The 21,744-nt window shown below is 38.4% G+C and overlaps 1 protein-coding gene across 7 annotated transcripts in view; it reads right to left on the minus strand.

Moving 5' to 3' along the window:
* Positions 1–21,744, minus strand: part of SUPT3H (SPT3 homolog, SAGA and STAGA complex component) — a 295,229-nt gene that overhangs the window by 126,368 nt on the left and 147,117 nt on the right. For all 7 annotated transcript variants that reach the window (XR_014897737.1, XM_085320407.1, XM_085320406.1 and 4 more), the window contains exon 3: positions 19,844–19,928. Coding sequence is in view for 6 of the 7 variants with exons in the window: in XM_085320407.1 (XP_085176533.1) it covers positions 19,844–19,928 (85 nt within the window). In the remaining variant the exon portion in view is untranslated. The remainder of the gene's footprint in view (positions 1–19,843; positions 19,929–21,744) is intronic.

The following is a 21,744-nucleotide window of genomic DNA, read 5'->3' on the forward strand; positions in this document are numbered from 1 at the left end:
CTTGGCAATAAATAACTAGCTTTGCCTTGCCTGGACACTGGATCTCGGGGCAGCAGGGGGACAACACCAAGCTGTGTCTTAAATTTATTATTCAGTCATGAGTAAATAGCTATGCTAGTTCAGAGCAGAGGTACACCATGAGATTCATTTGAAGAACACTATTATCTCCATGCCCAGGTCATTAGGCCATTCCAGTATTATCTCCTTAGAAAGGGAAAAGCCACAGYCAACTTCCCACAAAATACCCAGAAACTCCACGAGTTGACGCAGAAGGGAATCACATCTTTCTTTGCTCTGGTGACTCTAGCAAAGGAAGGAAATATAAAACCTCACTCAGTCACTCTGCRGAGACAACTCAGGCAAGAGACTATCCTCTGTTTAACATAAGGACTTTGCCCAAATGCTTGAAAGTCTCAGTGTTCCTCAAGGGAAGCTTAGGAGGAATTTAAGCACTTAATTTTTGCCAGGGATGGCCACTGCATTTTAGGAGYGTGCCTAGAATTGTCCACCACGGTGACATCATTTTAGCAGGACCAAAATGCTCAGGATCAYGCCTGTCACCTCCCACCTTTCTCCCCAGGAGGACTTAATCCTCTCGATATCCCCAATATTCATTGAAAGCTCTGAGTTCTGCGCAAATCTCAACACATAGCATCCCTTGAATTAAAAAAGTATCTCCAGAGCTAAAAAAATRGATGGCAGTGACTTCCTCAAGCATTGTCACCTGGGGACCACAGCCAGAAGAGACAAGCTCAATCCCCTCCTCCTCAAACACAACTCTGGATTAGATGATCTTCGGAGGTCCCTTCTAACCTTACTGATTCTGATCCTATGAACTCTCCGATCTGTCAGGATAGCTCTAACCAGGAGCTACGAACTAGACTACGGAAGAGAGCACTATGGCCCGCTGTTGAGACCGCATTTGCACAAGAGGATTTGCTGTTCACTGCATCTGAAGGAGATTATGAGCGAGAATGACTCTGCACACACACAACCAAGCTACTAAGCTAAGGCAGCGCAGCTCAAGGTTAATACACGGGCACTTGGCAMTGCTTATGCATGTCATCTTATGATTCGTTAACTGAAAATACACGAACAAGACTGTAATTAGAGCAGTAATTACAGGGAACACAGTCAAATCTGCAGGTTTAACTTAATCGGTGTGAGTCATCGTAACTCATCACTCCTCACTCAGCTTTCTCTTTCTAAAATACCTGAGTTCATGTGTTGAGAGAACAGAAATATGCGCTTTTATGGAGTAACTAAGTTTGATATTTACYTCATGACGAGAGGAGACTGACACCTTACTGACAATAAGGTTAGCATAAATAACTATCTCAGGTACATGCATCTACACTCAGGTCTTGTCTGAAAGACAACTTAGCTGGGAGGAAGAGATGACATACTAGAAATTCTGCTTTTCTTCCACTGTGAAGTCACATTGAATTCTCTCATTTATTTGTAAAAATAAGGGAATGACTACTGCTTGTTTCACAGGACTGAAATAAGGCTTTGCTCAGTAACAATAGCAGCAACATATACAGATACATAAAAAGCCCAAGAATGAAGAAGTAACAACTCAACACACACTTCTACTGCACAGAAGTTTGCAATGGGAATTCTGAGATGGAATTCAGTTGGAGACTGACACCTATAATTATGTGTGTTCACACATGCTACRTGTCTAAGCTCCCATTAGAGTCAGAAGAAATCTAGTCAAAATAACAAAAGGAGTCTGGAGGCTATTCAAGTAATTAGGCAGTRGATGTTTAATTTAGAGTGAGTTGAGCTGTTGATTCAGCTCCATTGACTACAGTGGGTACTCAGACACCTAGCACACATACAGACACATGCACAGAGGCACCTAAATTTAGGAGTCTGAATAGGGAGTTCAATCCTACCTTATCTACCTACCTTATTTTTCACAGTGCCAATGCGTTATGAAATCATGCATGCCCTCATCTGTCATCTAGTATGTAAAGTATCTGATTCCAAAACCGCTTCCTCCAGCCCATCTGCCAAACTCCGCTGTAATCATCARTCCAAGCTCGCAGGATGCCAGCCTCTGACACAACAACATTTTCGGAGGATAACCAGGCATAAAGACTACGTTTATCCATTTCACAACTAGATCTTTCCAAAAAGAATCCTGACATCATTATAAGAACAGATGAGTTCAGAGTCTCTGCAAAACAGCATTTACAGATCATTACACAACCTTGAGTCCATCCAGTGGGCCAGCACTGACAGGTCAGAACAGAGATCATTTTTGGAATTCATTTCGATTGCTAGTCTACCGTTAGCAACAGAGGCAGAAAGAGTTCACGTAATTCAGTGATCTTGGGTTGACTCAAGACTGCCTTACAGTGTTCACACACATCTTAAGCGATTGGTTGTGGGTTCCAGTACATCTAACGTACCCACCAAAAGGTCTCCTGCATCTGAGAATGGTACCAGTTCTCACGTAAGAACACAGTTCTGTCTCCCATACTCGTTTTACTAAAACAGTTGAAAGTTTAATAAAAATTTAGATGTGAAAGGGCTTGTGATGGGTTAAGATCAACATCCTCCCACTGCAATTGCTTAGAAGTAAGGAATCTAGCAAGATCTAGGCTACTTTTCAATGAGATGGGCATGTTTCTACTGACTTCCAGAAAATAGCCTCCTGCTGTCTCCAGCACTAATGAAATGCACTGCATCCACTGTATTACATTTCCCTCGAAATATGAAATGTAAACTTCATGGTAACAATCTTCAAAAACTACACCATATCTATAGTTTTTGTGTAACGTTAAATCCTTGTTAGATTAATTGCTGTAAGGCCTAACTGCTCATAAAATAACTCAAATTATCTGATAAAGAAGTGTATGATATGGAAATGCTACTAGACATAAAATACTTACTCATCTTGTGGGCACAGGGCTGCAGTGTCTGCAGGAACTGAAGTTACCAAATAAGAGCGAAATTAATAATTAAATCTAAGAACAACAAATAGTCCATTTCTGCTCTCCACAACAGGTGTGGATATATTTTCATGACCACAAATATACATATTAGACATAGGAAATGCATAATGGTGAGATGYAAAACCTTCATTACCATGCGTTTGGGCAGCTGCTTCAAGCACTCACACTCCTGCCAATCACAGCTGTATCGGGTGTACACAGCTAGACCATGTGTAGACCCAAATATCACCCCACTTAGAGTCATCTGACTTCCTTAATTTGGAATTCTGATACTTCCAGAGGTATTAATCTTTTATATATATTTCATTTTTCTTTTAACTGTTAAATTTCTTCCTTATTATTTGATACAAAGGTCGCATGCAGCAATATATTACTGATACTATTGGGTCACAGGCTGTCACATAATCATGTAAAAAAGAAAGATACTGTCACAAAGAGCTTACAGACTGGGATGAGAGAGAGCGAACGGCTGACAGACACACAAGCACACCRCGCAATGTGAATAGAAATACTCTCAGAAATTCAGCTACCATGTACGTTTGTTTTTGTGGCTACTAGAACAGATGAAGAGTTTGACAAGACTTTGAAAGAGGATCACATTTAGTTTTGGGAATTAAACCAAATGCCTTTCCTTCATAAGGATGCATAGGAGAAAATAAGCTTTTCAATATCTACCTTYATTGAAATGGTGTCTTAAGACTGACATCATTTATGGAATGGAGATGAGGCCAAAAAAACATAGAAGATAGTAGAGAACTGTGATAGACTCCACATGCAAACAAACTGTTGTACTGATGCAACAACTCCACTGTTATTTGAAAAGAAACATTMATTTTTTCCATTTATTCATATTTTTCCTTCAGACAAATTGTTTCGATTAAGCTTYGTCTAAACTGACTTTTGCAAAAGCAGTGCTAATATGAAACTATGCAAATTGAGGGAAGAGGTGCATCTCTTTAAACAGTGAAGCGTAGTTTTTTAAATCTACCTGTAACGAGCATCAATGATTTTTATCTAGTAAGAAAAGAAATGCCATTACTAGATCAAGCTACCAATAGACATTTCTAATGTTGAATCATCTAATCTGTTCAGATAATACTGTGCTGAACTGATACTAATGTGTGACTCAGATGCTTTTGCAGAAGGTTAAAAGTGGTTTTTTGTAAATAAGAGAAGTCATGAGGTAATAATAATTAATGAAATAGATAAGATATTCCATTTAAAAATGAGTAAGCCCTAAGTGGTCAAGCTTTTATGAGTTCCTCTAGCTATAGCTAAATAAAAAAAATAATTAGAATTTCTGAACAGCATATAATTACTATTAAGTATTAATTACTATTAAGTATTATTTTGTATTAAATGCACGTGTGAGATATATGAATAATTTGATCATGAGCACTGGTGAGTATCTTTAAATGCAGTATTTTTCATCGGAAAAAACGCATTCATTGGAACCAAAGGCTTTGGATACAGATATTGATAAATATGTCACAGGTCCATAGTTCCGTTAAAAGCACAGAAAGAAAAAATGACATCAAAAGATTTATTCATCAGTCCTATCTTACGGTAATTACTCAGCATACAGGACATAGTGTCAGGTTTAAGTTCTTCTGACAAGAAAAGAATTGAACGTTCAGCTTTGCTTTGCAAAGTTATTGTCCTACTACCGGATTACTGGCTAGATTAGATTTCTCTTCATCTCAGAAGATTTATATAAAAATTTTTAAAGGTTTTGTCTTTGTGCTGATGAAAAAAATAAAACAAATGTCAAAATCTCTACATTTTTCAGGAAATGGAAGTCTTGTTCTCCAGGCAGACGCAGTAATTACAGGGACCTCCAGGACATGAACTCTGTAATGTCTGAGCACGTGCTTGAACTTTGAAGTTGTAGTATTTGATTGAGTTCAAAATCATGCATCATTTGAATCAACTGCAACATTRATATAACAGAAATGCCACCACCTTCTATTGTAACAGCTCCAATACATAAAAAAAATGGAGGAGTTTCAAACATAAGTATATATATTGGAAAAGGACCAAACTGAACACAAAGGAAAGAAATTCAAGCACTAAAAGCTATACTGAAGCAATCTGAAAGGCTTGCTTTAAACCTGTTAAAGGAAGGAAATTCACAGTTAAAAGACCAAAAATCCTGGCTGAAACTCCAGTCTTCAAATACATACACTGCTTTGCAGGAATGAAAAAAGGGTAGGCAAACTATACAAATCAAGATCACAGTGTCAGACTGGATTTCCAGTTTTAACAATGATTTGTGACATATTAGAGAACACTTCATTTCATTCTGCTTCCATAAAGTTGCAGTTTACAGATGCACAAGCCAAGAACTGTCAAGATATCTGAGGGTTTGTTATAGGAGCAAGAACAGGACCTCATCTGAGGCAGTGAACAGATTTATTACTACAGGCCCATCAGAAAACAAACAAAAAATGAAAAGGAGCAATACTTCCCAAAGTCACAACACTCGATTTAGCAAGGTCACCTTTCCCAGTAGAAAGGTCTTTGTAGTACTAGTTCTTCCCAAAGCAATATCCATCAAGATAATCCGTGAAAGCATTTCAAAGCAATTTTGGGTACTTTACATCAAACTAAGCATTTATCATCCATAGGTTTTCCAAATATGGGACTTGATTCAAAAACTGGTATTGTATGTGTGTGTATATATATACAGACACATACACACACACATAATCAGTTTATATATTATCATATACATATATATACGTACATATAAATATACACATATATGAAAAAGAGCTTTCCTGAACAAAGTCCAAAGTCAGTTCAGGATCAGAGATATGGCTCAGATGACCTCTTGAGGCTCCTTCCAGCATAGTTGTTCTTCAAAGTTCAAGTTTTAAATTTCAGAGCAAGCAAGGTAAAAACATGGCATTAACCAACAAGAAGCGCTCAATTTATAACTGGGGTTCCACAAACTCAAYGTGTTCAGAGGCAAGAAGATCAGCTTGGGTAGCGCAGATGCAGGATGCACCAGGTCCCAATACATGTATCAAAAMCATTACACAATCTTAGGCAAGTAATTCAGCTCACTTTCCGCATGCAAACAATAATGATAGTGCAGTTCTYTCAGGATTACTATGAGGATCAACTAGTTATTATTTGTGATGTGCTTTGAAGACAATAGTGCTGCGTAAAAACGCTACTCAGAGGGGGATGACTAATAAAAAAGAAGTCTCGTTAGTTATACAAAGTAAGAATCAAAGGCAAAGCGGGCACCAMAAAAATCCCAGGCATCTGGGGAAGAGAATTGGTGTAATAAAATGAAAACAAACCCAAACTGTGTTATTTGGCAATCCCACACCCAAACCACTTGAACACTACACTTCTGCAGTTTATGTCATCGTCGAGCCACCACCTTCCCACTCGGAGAAAACTACAGCATAGAGAATCACTATTTCAATGCATAACGTGAAGCTGTATGCAGCAGCTATTCAAGAAAAAAACAACTAGCTTAAGTCGAGCCACTAGGCAAGATACTGTCAGAGCTTTTTCTTCTCTTCCCCCAAAATGAATGCACCTATTCCATCATTTATAAGCAGGGATGCAGCAAATCACAAAATAGTCTCAAGTTTTCAAGAACCTTGAGTACATGCAGACAGTACAAGCCGCATTAAACAAAGAAATGACACACACTTTTCAAATATTTCATACGGCCCTCCATAAATCCCACAAACCCTCTCATTAACTGTTACTGCATGATTAATGCTGGTGCGGGGCCATTTTAATTAGTGAAACAATTCAGAGTTCTACCTTAAAAAGTAGCTTTGTGAAACTGCAGTAGTTGCAGAATATTTTACTCCTGGGCTTGATAAAACACTAAACCAGAAACTGCTTTAAAATAACTGCCTGCCACAGCACTTTTAGCCAACTTTTGCACCTGGTGCTGGGAGAAAAAGCCAAGTGAACTTTCCCTCACTTGCTGCATGTCAGCTCCAACATGATGCCTTTCTTCTGCTGCGCTTGGGTTCCTAACTGGAAGAGACAAGTAAGCTAAACGGAGCAGCCAATCCATTCGTGAACTCTAAGAATGCAATAAAATTTGATACCAATAAATCTTTTCTTTTAACAGCCAGAAGAGATTAGCAAAGTTATTTGAAATGTTATCCTCCTCTSTTCTTCCAACAGGACGATTACCTGACAATCCAGTTGAATCAAAAGGCAAAATTAAGAGAGACATAATTAAGCTTGTACATACATGGGAACAGGATACACATATATGCATKCTCCTAGTAGGTCCTCCGTTATTTATTAGTCTTGGTGCATTTTTCTTCCTCTTACAATAAAAGTTATTACACCTTTGGATTGTCAAATAAAAATCTAATTGGCTGAGACATAGACCGTCAATATAAAATAGCTTTGCACAGCTTTTCTCTCAACTACTAGTCAACTTTTTTCAGCTCTGCCACTCATTCATTACATGACATTGGGAAAATCCACTTAGTCATCTTTGTACCTGAATTCCTCAACCAGTACAGTGATCCATATTTTTTTCTAATACGGCATGGCAATGGCAGCACGTAAGAAGAAAATGGCAAGCAACATAAAGACACGTTCAAGAATTGCAGACATGAAGTCTTATGTTTCAGGAATTTGAAACAGGAATTTGAAAGTTAGTGWGATTCATATTGTATGAGATTCAATTTGGGGGCAACCTGTCTGCCCATTTTCATTCCTTTCCCAGTTTTTTAATGGCTTCCTTGTCATCAGCCCTTAGATTCCTTTACTTTACTTTCCAAATTCATTCTCCAAACCTGACCTGCAAGCTCCTTTCCACTGACCAACACTTTTCTTTCAAATCTCTTCTCTCTCTCAAGTTAGCAGACTCTGTAACTGTTCTCTCCACTCTACTCACTCACTCACAAAAACTCCTCTTTTTCTTCATGTGGCCCACAGATATGCAGATTTAGAATAAATTTCAATTATCCCTGTCCTCTTGCTCTTGAACATATTGGGAGAGGGTCATGGGATTTCCTTCCAAACTCCTTTCACAGTTGTGATTGCATCTTTCATTAAAAMTCTTTGCTGAATCTCAAGCTCTCCATACATTATTTGCAACCCTGGCTCCTCTTTTCCTCTTTTCACTTGTTTTTTTTTTCTTTTTTCTTTTTTTTTTTTCCTACAACAGGGAACATATGCATTCCCACAAAGTTGCCTCCTAGTTTTCTTTCCTGGACACCTTCTCATCTTTAACTACTCCAGCTTTTTTTTCCCAGCCTACATCCTGCCTACTTAATTTTCAATTCTTCATTGCTCTCTAGTACTTTCACTCAAAGCATACAGATGTCCTCAGTCTCTAGTCTCTTTAAAAAGATTCCATATCTCAACCCAACCTGCCATCCCAAATCTTTTCACATTTCTTTCCCTCTCTTTGTCYRTTAAAAAACATAGACTACGCTGTTYTCAGCTAATACACAGACTTCCCCTCTTCCAACTCAGTTTTGGATCAGCTCCAATCTGATTTGTCACAAACCCACTCTTTTGAAGCTATTCATATATGGGACACACTGTGCCTCTTCTAGGCCAAAGACCAGGGCCTCCACGTGTCTTTACCTTCTTCAAGTTCTCTGCTGCATTTCATGCTGTTATCATCTCCTTTTAACATCACAGAAGTTCTCATTCTGCTCCTGTTTCTCCAGCTGCTCCAGGCCTTTTGTCCTAGGGKCTCTATCACTCTCAGGTTGGAGTCATCTGACTGAACACAGATGTCTACATTCAAGCTGGTCACCCAAGGCATCCTGTCAGCAGAGACAAATWGCTGTTCTGGGTCCAAATTCACCTCTTCCTGAAAAGAAATGCCTAAAAGTAGTCAAATAAATTATATCCTACAAGCACCATTTCTCTTTGTTGACCCTGATTATTTCTCTGATAAGCATAATATGGYCAGTTCACAGGAATATAAACCAATGAGAGAGAACTATGCAGTAAGGTTTCCAATATGTCATTCAAATACAGAGAAAATACAACATCAGTATCCAAGATACAAGAAAATAGACAGTCTAATTTGGCAGATTATATGTTGGAATTTAAAGGATGAGTGTACAAAAACAGAAATCTCCGAGTCTGGGGATGTCTAAGTAAATCGCAGAGACAACTATKGTGAATATGTAGTCTTCCATATTTAATAATCACATCATTGAAAATAATTCAGCTGAGCAGGAATGACTGYGAAGCATATGCTTTTTGTAAGGATCACTGCTATATCAGTTGGTACAGAGTTCCCAAGATGTTTTCTCAAACTGACTTCCTTCTGCCCTCCTCCGACCAAGCCACTTTCTCCATCACCTATACCAGTCACCATCCTGATTAATGCTGATTAATTTTTCTTTAGTTGGGGTTTTAATAGGGTAAGAATCTCTATAGGAACAGATTGTGCAGAGCACAGGTCTGGAAGGAAAAAGTCATCTTCCCGAGGAAAGCTTCAGCCTAAGCAGCACAATTAAAYGCTGACATCTGGCTAAATTGTTTATCGAAGTTTATCTGAAAAGATGTTTTTTATGGCCACATTCTGGCCTGTTAAGAAAATGGGTAAGAATCAAGTGCTTCCTCAAAAGAAGACTATCATCTAGGCGGGTATGCAGTGAATTATCACTGCCACCTGGTTTTCTGAGAAGACAAGGCAGTAAYGGTACAGGAAACGTGGTGCAGAAAGGCTGCTTTTGGGGGCACTTACAGGAACGGTTGTGAAAACAAAAAGGGAAAACTGATCAAATCCAGGATCTTCATTAATAAATATCAAATGCATTTTCTATGACTGCATATTTTTCACCTTTCTATAGAACTCATCAACAAAACACAAAAACTCAGTGATAATTTTGGGTAGAGCTACACAAAATGCACAATATAACCCCCGATATGCTGAATATATAGTCAAAAAGATTTTCAATTAACAGAGCAAAATAACAGGTATAAGAGTTAAAGTGTAAGTTTTGTTCTTTCGGTTGTCATCAGCGTCAGAAACTGGCTGCAATCTATATTTTGATTGCTGCATTTATTTGCAAGTCTGAGACAAGAAAAAATGGTTTCTGCTTGCTTTTGTGTATAATTTATTTTCTGTCCACTCAAGGACTGGGCTGCCACAACACTTCTATCAGGTTAAACTTGTGGCTTGAAGAGAGAACACAGAAATGAAAAGCATTGATTTTCCCCACAATTAAATAAATTCTGATATCAGAGTTCCTGTTATCACAGTTTTGGTTGGTCAGTGACACTTGCAGACACAAAAGAGTTGTATTGCCAAAACTAAAGCATTTAAATATCACAAAAACAAATGTTACAGCACTTCAAAGATGTAAAATAGCTTTTGCCACGTCTTCAAATAGCGCCGTACTATTTGTGTTTCCAAAGTAAGGGTTTTCTTAAATCACGATAGGACTTTTGCCTCCAGTTCTTGCTTCCTTTTGAAGAAGGACAGAGATAGAAGACTTATTTTGACAAAGGTGTAAAATTTCAGTATTGGCAGTTATCTATTAAGAACAAAGTGCAGTATTAGAAAAATTCAAGAACACTGAACACTAGGTGTCAGTGTAAGAAATGGAAAAATATCAAAAACCTGTTGTTTCCAATCAGGTGGATTAGCTAAGAAACCAGAACCAGCTGTGACCACATTTCCTTGTAACTACATAATACTGTTAACAAGCCAATCTTCCTAAAAAAAGTTATTCTGAAACTATCAGGTTTGCTTGAAATCAGATAAGGTGATTTAAAAACTACAATGAATTTGCTCTGTTAAACACTCTGAGATGACCTTTAAGGTTTATAAGTTTCACTTAAAGACCATGCAGAATTTAATATGACTTCTTTTGCCACAGATAACCATAAATTAGTTTGTGTCACTCGCAATTTAAAGATTACAGTTCTGTTTGACAGAATCAATGAACAGCAAAATAGCCGAAAATAAAGCCTGTGTCAAAAGTCGGAGGTGAAACGCATCTCACTCCACTTCAGAAGTCCTCATTTTAACTGGACAGCACAATGTTAAACAACTACTTTCTCAGGAGACGAAATTTGCTTGTCTGACTTTGGAGCTGATTTCAAAGACACATAAATGCTCTTGCAAACTGGCCTGAGGTCCATCTCCCTAATAAAATACCCACGTGTTGCGTGCTGTTGATAAACTCTGGGTTCTTTTCATTTAGAGTGTCTCACCGGCTACTTGCCGCCAGAATCAGAAGACTAGATGAGATGGATCATTGTGTGCATAATTACACACATACCCATGCACTCATGCATTTATAATATTCAATTTACCTTATATAACTAAGTCAGAGAATGACAAAACCCTTAATTTCACAGTTTTTCATTAGACTTTCAAAGTTTGGGATGTAATCATAATTGTTTACAGACTGAAGCACTGCTCCTTCATTTCAACCCAGAAAAAGCTGAMTGATGCGAGTCGTACATTTTTAAACCTACATCAGAAAAGACCTCAGCAAAAACCCTTTGRATCATAACCATTTTCATTAAAGGAGACTAGAGAGTAAAACCATCGACAAAATGTTGATTTACCAGAGTACACTAGGTTGTGCAATAACAATCTAATGACTACTCTTCAATTTCTTAACTTTCTTGGATTTTTTTCTTCAAAAGAGCTAATCACYTGGATTCCATATAGTTCAAGAAAAATTGTTAAGTGATATCAGTAGCAGTAGCCAATACCCCGTAGACAGTATCTGCACACTGAATATCACAGCTAATCCAAGATTTCTATAGCTATCAATCTGTGCTGTACCTCTTGCAATAGATATTAAAAAATAAATAGAGSATGCATTTGTATTTTGGAAGCTCAAACTGAGATCAGCTTATCACTTCATTCAGAAAAGCCCCCAAAGCCAAGGCAATTGAGTATATGTATATTGAAGAACACAACTGCTTCCAAAGATCCCGTGAGTGAAATGTCATACATATTCAATTCATTTAGCTGAACAGCCAAAACAGGGATCTGATAGGTTAAGAGTGAAAAAAACAGACATGTATATGTAGACATATATAAACACATACACGTACAACACACATAAAACTATATGAATGCTGTAAAAGGCCTAAATACCAGGATCATAGCTGCCTGCGCTACCTTCAATCCTTCTATTTTACAAGTGTTATGAGACAGTCCTTAACTATTGATCCCATTGCTTTTTCCATTCAATCCAGTCAACAGTTTGTTTTTACTCCTCATTATCAAACATGTGGCTATGATTATGTGGATACAATTATTCATTTCCTTCTGGCTTTTTTTTCTGTAGGGCTCTTCATATTAGAATCTAAGTCCTTCCCAAATGATAGTTTATCTTCTTAGTCTCCAAAAGAAATGAAGAGGCGTTATGTTTTGTCCTCACTTGCCTTTATGTATGATCAGCATGCAACAGGTTAGAATTCAAAAGAAGCTTTATTTTCTCTTCCTGAAATCCATTTTCTAATTTATAATGCATCTTCTGAAATAAATAAGGCAGGAATACCATACCACAAAGCTGCATGACCCGAGAGTCATGTGCACTGATTGAGGTGGCCCAAGAATCATGAAAGCGGACTCCTGGAGTCCTACAAACTCTGCATTTGTTTTTTTGGGTAGAAAGAATATCTATGCCCCAAAATATGTTTACCAGGCCTCTGATATTAAGCAGTTCTTGCTACAATAATAATAATAATAATAAAAACAGAGTGGGATTAGACAAAAAAAAAATAGCCCCTTGAACTGCAAATTTGTCCTCTTCCATTTTGCTTGGCTGAATGTGAAAAATCTACGTGCAGCACATCTACGCTTTTGGGAGGGAAAGTAACTAGAATATTGCCATTAAAAAATGAAGTAATTTCTGTGCTTTAGAATAAATACATTTGAATTAGGTAAATGGTAACAGCTAATGTAACAGCACAAAACTCAAGACAGCATTTTTCAAATTCGTTAAAGATGAAAAAGGCAAGTCTTCATAACAAGTCAGACAGGAGTTCCTCAATTTTAATTTTCCATAAAATGTCTTTGTAAGAGATTTTTTATGATACACTAATGTATTAAAGAGGAAATGCTTTCCATTTGAACAAGTAATCTGAAGTCAAGCGCTTGCCAATGATAAAATATTAGAAAAGCAAAACTTGGGAAATCTCAAAGAAGAAATTGAGCAGCTACAGAAACTCGCACGGTGTCTAAGAACTGCAACGCAAGCTCAGGGTGTTGGCAAACCGGGTTTTGGGGAACAGGAAGCTTGTTTCACTAGGCTGCCTTTGTGAAAAACTAATTTTGAGAACATCAACCAGAACAATTTGTTAAAGGTGGAATTCCCCGTAAAAAGGAGAAGGGGAAACAAAACCCTAAATTTCGTCCTAGTAACGCAATAACAGAATCTAAATGATGAACGCATTCAAATGATGTGCACACACTTTACAGTTAGCAACCGCTTAGTAGAGATAAAGTCCCTTTGCTTTTTCTTTCATCACACATGAGAAGCGCTAATTTGCCGGTACTCGTGGAGTTCTTTGGGTTTTAGACTTATTTTCCAGTTTGATTTCTTCCAGGGCAGGTGTGCCATGTATTTGCTGCGACTGTACGTACGTTGTTTAATTTACTCTACAGTAGGAGCAGACCATACAGTCCGAGGCTTTTTCCCAGATGGTTTTTGTGAACTCCTCTCTCCCATGCATGTAAACACACAGTGTGTTCCGGTTTGCCGAGTTGTATATATACTCTGCGACTCAGTACAAAGTCTGAATGTTTAGTTAGCCAGAAGATTGTTTCCATCCTGTGATTCATGAGGTCCCTGTGGTACCCRCAACTTCCTTTATTTTGTACAATCACAAATTATATTAGTTTGTCTTATTTTGATAACCCCTCTAATTAATGTCCTGCACAGGAAACTTTATTACTGTTTTAAAACAGACTCATAAAACAAGGACTTTCCYCCTTGCCAGGGTGGCATAAGTGACAGTTGCATATAACTTTGTGATCAAGAGTGAACAGTGCTTCACACTGTTTGTTTATATCACTGGGCAATTTCTGCTAATGAATGTGCTGTTTTCAAGGGTTTTTTTCCCTAAAAAGGAATGTCAAAAATTCTACAATTAAGTGTATAAGGTTACAAGGCCAACAGTTTGAAAAGGCAGTAGACAAACTTGAAACTGCATGATTCCAGCACAGCATAGAGGCATAGAGGTTACTTACATTAAAATCACTAATGCAGCTGGTGAATGAAAAAAGCTGTTGGAGTAGGATATAAAGAACCAAGAAAAGTTCTCTCCTTCTTTCTATTTAAATTCTCATTTTCCCAAATTCTCTCCCATTCTCACTATTGTCTTTTTCTCTGGATGTGTGAGTGAAAGCAGATTTTCCTTCCTCTACTTCTGTGTCTTCTTTTCAAACTAGAATGGTTAGCAGTTGAAGGAGTAAAACTGGGAAGCAACAAAAGCACATCAAGTTCATTCAGAAAATGCTGGGCATTTTGAAAATATAAAATTCATATCAATTATGATAAAGTACATTTCATATCAGTAAATCTATTATTTTACTTTTTTTTCTGTCTTTCCAGCCTTCTTCTAGTCGTGGCAATTGACTACCCAATCTTTAAGTCCTTATTATAAAAACAATTTACAGCACAGGACAGACTTATCACAGACTTGTTAAGGATCTGAAGTACTGCTGAACCACTGTATGTCACTGTAAGTGAGATTAAATCTATTAATTACTTCCATAGTTTAAAAGAATTCTACATATTTCAGCRCAGATTATTCATCTGCTGAGCTGTGTTACGTGCTTTGCTTGAGACCAAACTTACTAGATTATCTGTGTAAAAGCCAATTAATTTCCAATAATARAACAGACAAAAGAAAAATGGCCTATACGTACATGCAAAGTGTTCATGTATGCATATATGTTACATGAGACCCAAAATACAATCCTAAAAAGGAAGCAAAAGTAGAAGGCTAATAATTACAAGAGAGTAGCACAATTTATATGAAATTAATTTCTTCCATAGGAATATAAAAATGAATGAGACAAAAAAAGAAAGAGAAAATTAACCACAGATATCCTGTACCATGAGATTCTGGGGCAATCTAAGTTATATTTTTTTCTTATTGCTCCTCACCTCATGGAAAAAGCAAGCTCTCTCGGGCACGGATATCTTCCTGAATGTTTGGAGAGCTCGCATACCAGAGTCGACACTGCAGCAGTCTGCAAAACCAACTGAGTGGGTTTGACTTAAATCATTTGACACCAATTGAAGAGATCAGAGGTCCATCTTCTAGCAAACACACTTCAGCTGACAAGGCGTAAACCACAACTCAATTAATATGAATTCTATCGTTTAGGACAGTCTCAGTAATGAATTATCACAGTGTACAACGAATTCCAGCAGGGAAAACATTTAAAGGATGTAGTCCAAGGCTGTTGCAATGAGCAGCCAGTCTTTCACGGTTACTCACTAGTACCTGATGACTCCTGAGCTTTGTTGCCTCTAAGTACACTTGTATTTTTGGTAGGCGTATGTGTAATGATTCATGCCCCCCTCGTTGAACTCTTTGATACTGCTACAATGTCTTTCAGTGAGGAAAAATAWATCTATTCTCTTCCCAGAAGCCATTCAATATGTAGAAAAAAGGTCTGAGGTTCAGACTTGGTGTTAAACTGAACTCTGTGTACTACTACTATCATACTCAATATGCTCGGGGAATAAACTGCTGCTAGCTGACCCTAATTCGGAACATCCAGCTAATACTTTCCCAGCACAAGGAAAGTACCTCCTTAACAACCTTTTCGATTTATGTAGAACATCATGATCTTATTGTCTACCAGTGATTGAACATAACACCTCATATCACCAGCATGGAGATACGACCCTATCAAGAGAAGATAATGAGAAATCTTTAGTTGTTAACTTTAGTCAAATAATACTACATTTTCCTATGATCCACCCCTTTTTCAATGTCAGCATTACCGAAATTCTGGATAGAGATATTCAACTATCTAGAGATACTAGATGTGTGTGCATCTCCTATTTCTCATCATTTACAAAGATCAGGTCATCCCTGTAAGATCCAGCACATGAAGTCAAGATGTTTAAAGTCTGCTCAGCTAAAGAGCTCCCAGTGATCTCACTGATAGGTGCAAACACACCATACTTTCATACGTATAATCCATATGAAAGACAGTAATACCTGGGAAAAAACAAAAGCCAGTAAAAAAATAATGAGTGAAGAGCACTGCACAGTACATATATCCACAAATAATACAGGGAAGTTAACCACAAGTCCTTGTACAAGGACCGCAAGTCCTTGTTTCCTAATTCTCCCTTTCCATCTCTGTTCCCTTTCCCACAGCAATTCTTTCTTACGACTAATACGTAACTGGAACTACGGAAGATGCTAAACGCACACCTGCATTTTACAGGTTGGTGCTCTAYGCTACCCTCCATTTCGACTAGCTGCTCCCTTGCTGCCCTGTACCACCTGCGTGGACCGGACAGCGAAGACATGCCAAGCTCCGATTCAGTGAAGGACAAAGAGAGAGAACTGAGGTCTTAACTCATCATCCTCTAGGTCTTCCTATAAAAAGCCCCAAAGAAGCGGCCCTAAGCACTGCTTCATCCAATGCCTCTATTCATAGTTCTCTGGTTTCACTTGCACTTGTACAATACGGTTCATATTAATACCTACTTAAATAGCAATTTATTTCTTAAGAATTTTAGAAGTTTGCTTTTCTAGCTTTACCAAAAATAGAGRGGGTTACAAAGAATGCAATCTTTGTGTAAAGAAACACGAATTACAAGTTTCCAACTTGACTTCAGGCAGTGGAAATTTGCAGCGAAGCAGCTGATATAATTACAGAGCTAAAACAGGTGCCTGAAAATAGAAAGCTGATGGGCTGCATACAGAACTTTCTTACTACACGTGCAAATTGTATCGGATATGATGAAAGAAAGAACGAAAACAGGCTTATTGGAATGGTAAGTAAAGGCTTGTGCCCTGCTGATTAACATCTTTTTGCATTCCCCGTTGAAACTTTTTTTGTAGGCATAATTTCCTTTGGAACAAAAATATCTACTACGTGTGCCTAATCATACATGGCAATAAAACCTTGACTGGGACCTCTAGTCTCAGTATATATAAATAAACACAGTTTAAGAGTGAATATTAAAACAACTATAAATACATACAGATCAGTTTCTGAATACATACCATCAGTTAGCAATGAATTTGATTTCAACATAAAACGCAAATTCATGGCGCCCTTCAAATAAATTATATTCAAATAAAAAATGTGCCGACCTATTTCATTCTATGAGGTTTTGTATTTTATTGCTTACAATGCAAATACTGAAGCATTTTTTTAAAATTAAAATAGATGCCAAATTTTTTCAAAGTGACGTTAGCATTCTGATACAATTGAYTTACAATTCATCTCTCCTAACTTTTATATCTAAGTTTTTGACATCCAAATCTCAGCCAGCGACCAAAGGAGCACTTTATCAGTCAGCTAAGGAAATAAAATTCCTTGGGAGATGTTTCATCTCATCTAACTCAGAAACTAATTTTAGGCTGATATGAATCACCCTCTGGAGATGCTCATTTCCTTCTCCTCATTTGTATATATATTTAGTAAAATGTAACTTAATTTAAAGCAGCATACAACCTGTTACATACTGTTCAAAACACACACAAAGCCCTATCAAAAGTCACGACACAGACCAGTAGAAGCATACTTTCCCAGATTTTGAATTGTTAACGCAGTCATCCTCTACCGCAGCCGGACTTGATGAAGTACATGGGGTCTGAAGCAGCGACCATATAAATCTGTCCAAACTGGCCCCTGATTTAACGACGTTCACATCAGCTTTGAAAATCAGAAGCTGGATCTATAAATCTCCGAGTTATCAGAAGTCAACCAATCAAYGGCAATCAAGCTGGCAACATATTTTTGAATTCAGAAGCTCAAATCTGGACTTAATCAACATGTATGCCCTCGTTTTACAAATGTTTACTACCAAKGACGCACGCAGCCCGCCAGCTTCACTTTGTGCACAAAAATAATTTCTTTGGTATAGCCTCATACATGTATTAGGGAGGACAAAAGGGACGGGAACTTGGAGGAGAAATCATTAAATTACAGAAYGAGAACTATGTAACATGGTGGCACRAGCAAGATGAGCAAATCTAGGCAGCAAGCAATAAATTCACATCCGCTGCCAGCTTCAGCTCTAAAAATAGCTTTTTCCTGATACTGGATACATACGACGGTTAAAACGCAAACTCAATATACATACGCAAGAACAGCTTGGAAAGAAGGCGAAGCGTTAAAGGGTAGGAAATGTGCAAAAAGCGGCKCTCGGAAGCGGAGGGCCCGCGAAAGCGCGCGGTTGGAGCGTGCCGGCAGGCGGCTGCCAGAGGGCAAAGCAACGAGCCATTAAAGACGCTTTCACCGCTGCGGAAACCAAGCGCTGCCTCGGGCTCCGGAGGCGAAAGGTTAGGAAAGCAGTTTATCCGCGGCGCCGTCCGCGGTCTCGCTGCTGCCGGGGGCGGACGGCGCGGGCTGAGCCCCGGCTCGGGGCCGCTGCCCAAGCGAGGGCCCAGCCGCGGTTTAAGCGAAAAGACCCCCGGGGGTTGCAGGTTGCCTCACCTCCGAACGCAAATCAAAGATCAAAGCTGAGCCCGGGAAAGAAAGGAAAAACGCCAAACCTGCCCCGCGTGATTGCTAGGGGAAGGGCGAAGACGAAACCGGCCCAGACTTGGAAGCGGTCGCTGCAATTCGGGAAGCCGCCGAACTGGATTGAGCGCAAACCCGGCRGAAAGCGCCTGTCTGCAGGCAACCGGGGGCAAGACGTCCTTATAATCCCTTCTTCTCTGTGCTCGGCCCCGTTCTGAACTTGCTCTGCTTTAAAGGGTTTATTATTTTTTCTTTATGTTCTAATAAAACCGAGCTTTAAATTTCAAACCCTTTCTGATGGCGCTCATTATAAAGAAAAGATTTCAGAATTTGCAACCTCAGAGCTGCGGCCGATTCCGGCTCTTATCAAGTGWCAACATTAGTTACAATACGTGTCAATTGTAAATATTAGTTCCGTATAATTTGCGTATCTACATATACATGTGAGTAATTTCATTTGAAGGATCGCTCTGAGAAAAAAACAGGTAAGACTTGTTATGCTTCCCAAACTAGAGGTGACGCGTAATAGTACTGCTGCACGTGCAAAACGTCACTTGAATACGCTTACAGGTTCATGTCATGGAAAGTTCTGCAATGTGAAATATTTCCACTGATTTCTTAATACACAGTGTTGAATTTAAATTGAAAACCATGGAGAAGTCCAAATTTTAGAACTGATTTTGACAGAGGAGAGTAAAAACAGCCAAACTTCTCGGAGTTTTTTCGGTAACTTCAAATTATTCATAAACTGCTTTCACTGGCTTTCGGTAAGTAAAATTATTCAGTCTTTCCGCATTATTTTCAACACAAAATGAAAACATTAAATACGAAAAATATTAGAATATAAATATTAAGAAAACATTAATAGATCAACACAAAAATTTTTTAAAAAATCTGAAGAATTAAGTCTTCAGATGACTGTATAGGGTTTTTTTAAGAAGCAAAGCTTTTTGCAAAAAATTGGATCAGCTTTACTCCCCAAGTTAGGTGGATTTGCAGATAACACACAAATACAGAATATAGCCACAAGCAAAGTGTACACCTCCCTGCAAGCCTAGTAGTGGCTCCTTCAGATGATCAAGGCAGAAAGTCATCCTAAGTTTCTGGGAGCTATTTGTTTTTAAAAACAGATCCGYTATGAGATTCTGGATCATGAATTCTACATTACTTCAAGGGGCTTTTAGTGTAAAGGCTATTTTATCAGTTGTATTCTTACCAAATTTATCAGCTGAGTGTGGACAATGTCTTCCACCAATATTGCAGTTTCATGCAGAGGCCTGCGAGCATCTCCTAAGGAAAACCTGAAAGAAAGTGGTTTATTACAAGGTTATGAAAATAAGTTAAAAAGCAACAAACTAGGTGGTCTCATGCAAAATAATAAAAAAAAAATAATAATAAAAGCAAGTTTAATACACCTGTGTACCATATGGAAACAGATCACTCAGTGTGGTGCAAGGCATATAAATCAAAGTAATCTCATTAAAGGGAAAAAAGAGYTGCAAGGTTGTATACTAAAACACATAGCGAGAAAAAACGAAAAGAAAATTAAAGGAAGACAGAGGAAAACCCAGTTTGTAGGAATATTTTAAAAACAGAGTAGGCGAAGCCATAGCACCTACACAATCAGGAGTAATTCTGTATTTGAAGTCCCCTTAAAATGTAAATTTACCAAATAATTATATTAAAAGGAAAATGCTAACAGGTGTTTTTATCTCAAATCCAAATGCTAGTGATAAGATACAGAAGGAAGTGCTATGAATTAAAGGAAAACAAGTACATTAATTTGGTCAGGTAATACTTGAAAGTCACATCCCAAGAGAATTAAGCCTTAGAGAAAGCCTAACCTAACATAAAACTGAACTGTGCGTGTGTGCAAAGGAGGAATCAACCCATAAACAGTTCGTCCTGACTTTTGGTGGAAGTGATTGCCACTAGCAATGATATCTTCATAGGTAGGTCCAACAAGGAACRGGTTATCAACGTTTAGTGAACAGGAAGACCTGCACTCATGGTTCAGGCCCTAACGCAGAATTTTAGGATGAGCTGCAATATCATCACACTGAACAGTCTGGACCGAGAATGGGCTGGGTTGGGATTCTTCCTTGACATTGATCCTTTCACCACAGACAGGATTATGGCATAGATAAAAGATCTCTCACTCTTAGGCCAAGATGGTATTTGCTATTGCAAGCTATAAATTTATATCCAAAAGTTAATGACCGGCTTGAAGCATCATGCGGATATACACTGTCACGCTCCCACAGCRTATTAGCTACAATGTGAGCACAAGCATCCAAGATGGCAAATCAGATCCTGTACACTCTACAACTTGTATTGGTGAAGGCTCCACTCCACCTCCGAGTCAACTAAATAGCATCACTTCCTCTTCTTCAGCACTAGAGTCAACTGCAAGTCTCTCCATGGCCACATTATTAAATTCTCCTGTACCTGAAAACAGAATAGCCACTGTTTGCTGGGAAACAGCCTTGGCTCCTCCTAATTCCTGAACCATTTCTGAGACTTTTTGGTAAAGCGGCATCTGGCCAAGGATAAAGCTGTGCTATATACCATTATAACGGCTTAACAGTCTACATGATGAAGGTGCAGCACCCACACATTGGCATTGTTTAATTTACTAGCATAAATGAAGCTATTGAGAGTACAGAATCATTCCAATAAACTATACAAAATAACGTAAGACTTTCTAACATTTATCTTTTCAACAAAATGATAGAACTTTCTCACTACATCTCTCCTAATTGCCAATCCTTYAGCTGGAGTGGAATAGCTCTTTTGATCTGAGATAGGCAGTGGCCATTACTAGCCTATGCACAAAGACCATAGCCACTGCAGAAAACTGAATGCTAGGTATTTGGTTCGTAGCCCCTCTGGATCAGCAAAGCCTAAGCTTTTCCCATGCAATGCCCCAAAAGTCATATGAAAATATGTATCTTAAATTCTCATTGTGAGCTTCAGTTCCCCACTCGGATACCTGCAACGTGGCTGTCTACATGTGAGACTGGTTTCTAAGTTTCTACTTCACACAGTGACAGAGACGAGGAGTACAGAGGTAGAGTACAGAAGCACTTAGTCTGAAACGTCCAAGACATCCAAGTG

The sequence above is a fragment of the Rhea americana genome, unplaced genomic scaffold (assembly GCF_003343005.1).
Source record: "Rhea americana isolate MKP2758 unplaced genomic scaffold, rheAme1 scaffold_63, whole genome shotgun sequence".
Taxonomy (NCBI): Eukaryota; Metazoa; Chordata; class Aves; order Rheiformes; family Rheidae; genus Rhea; species Rhea americana.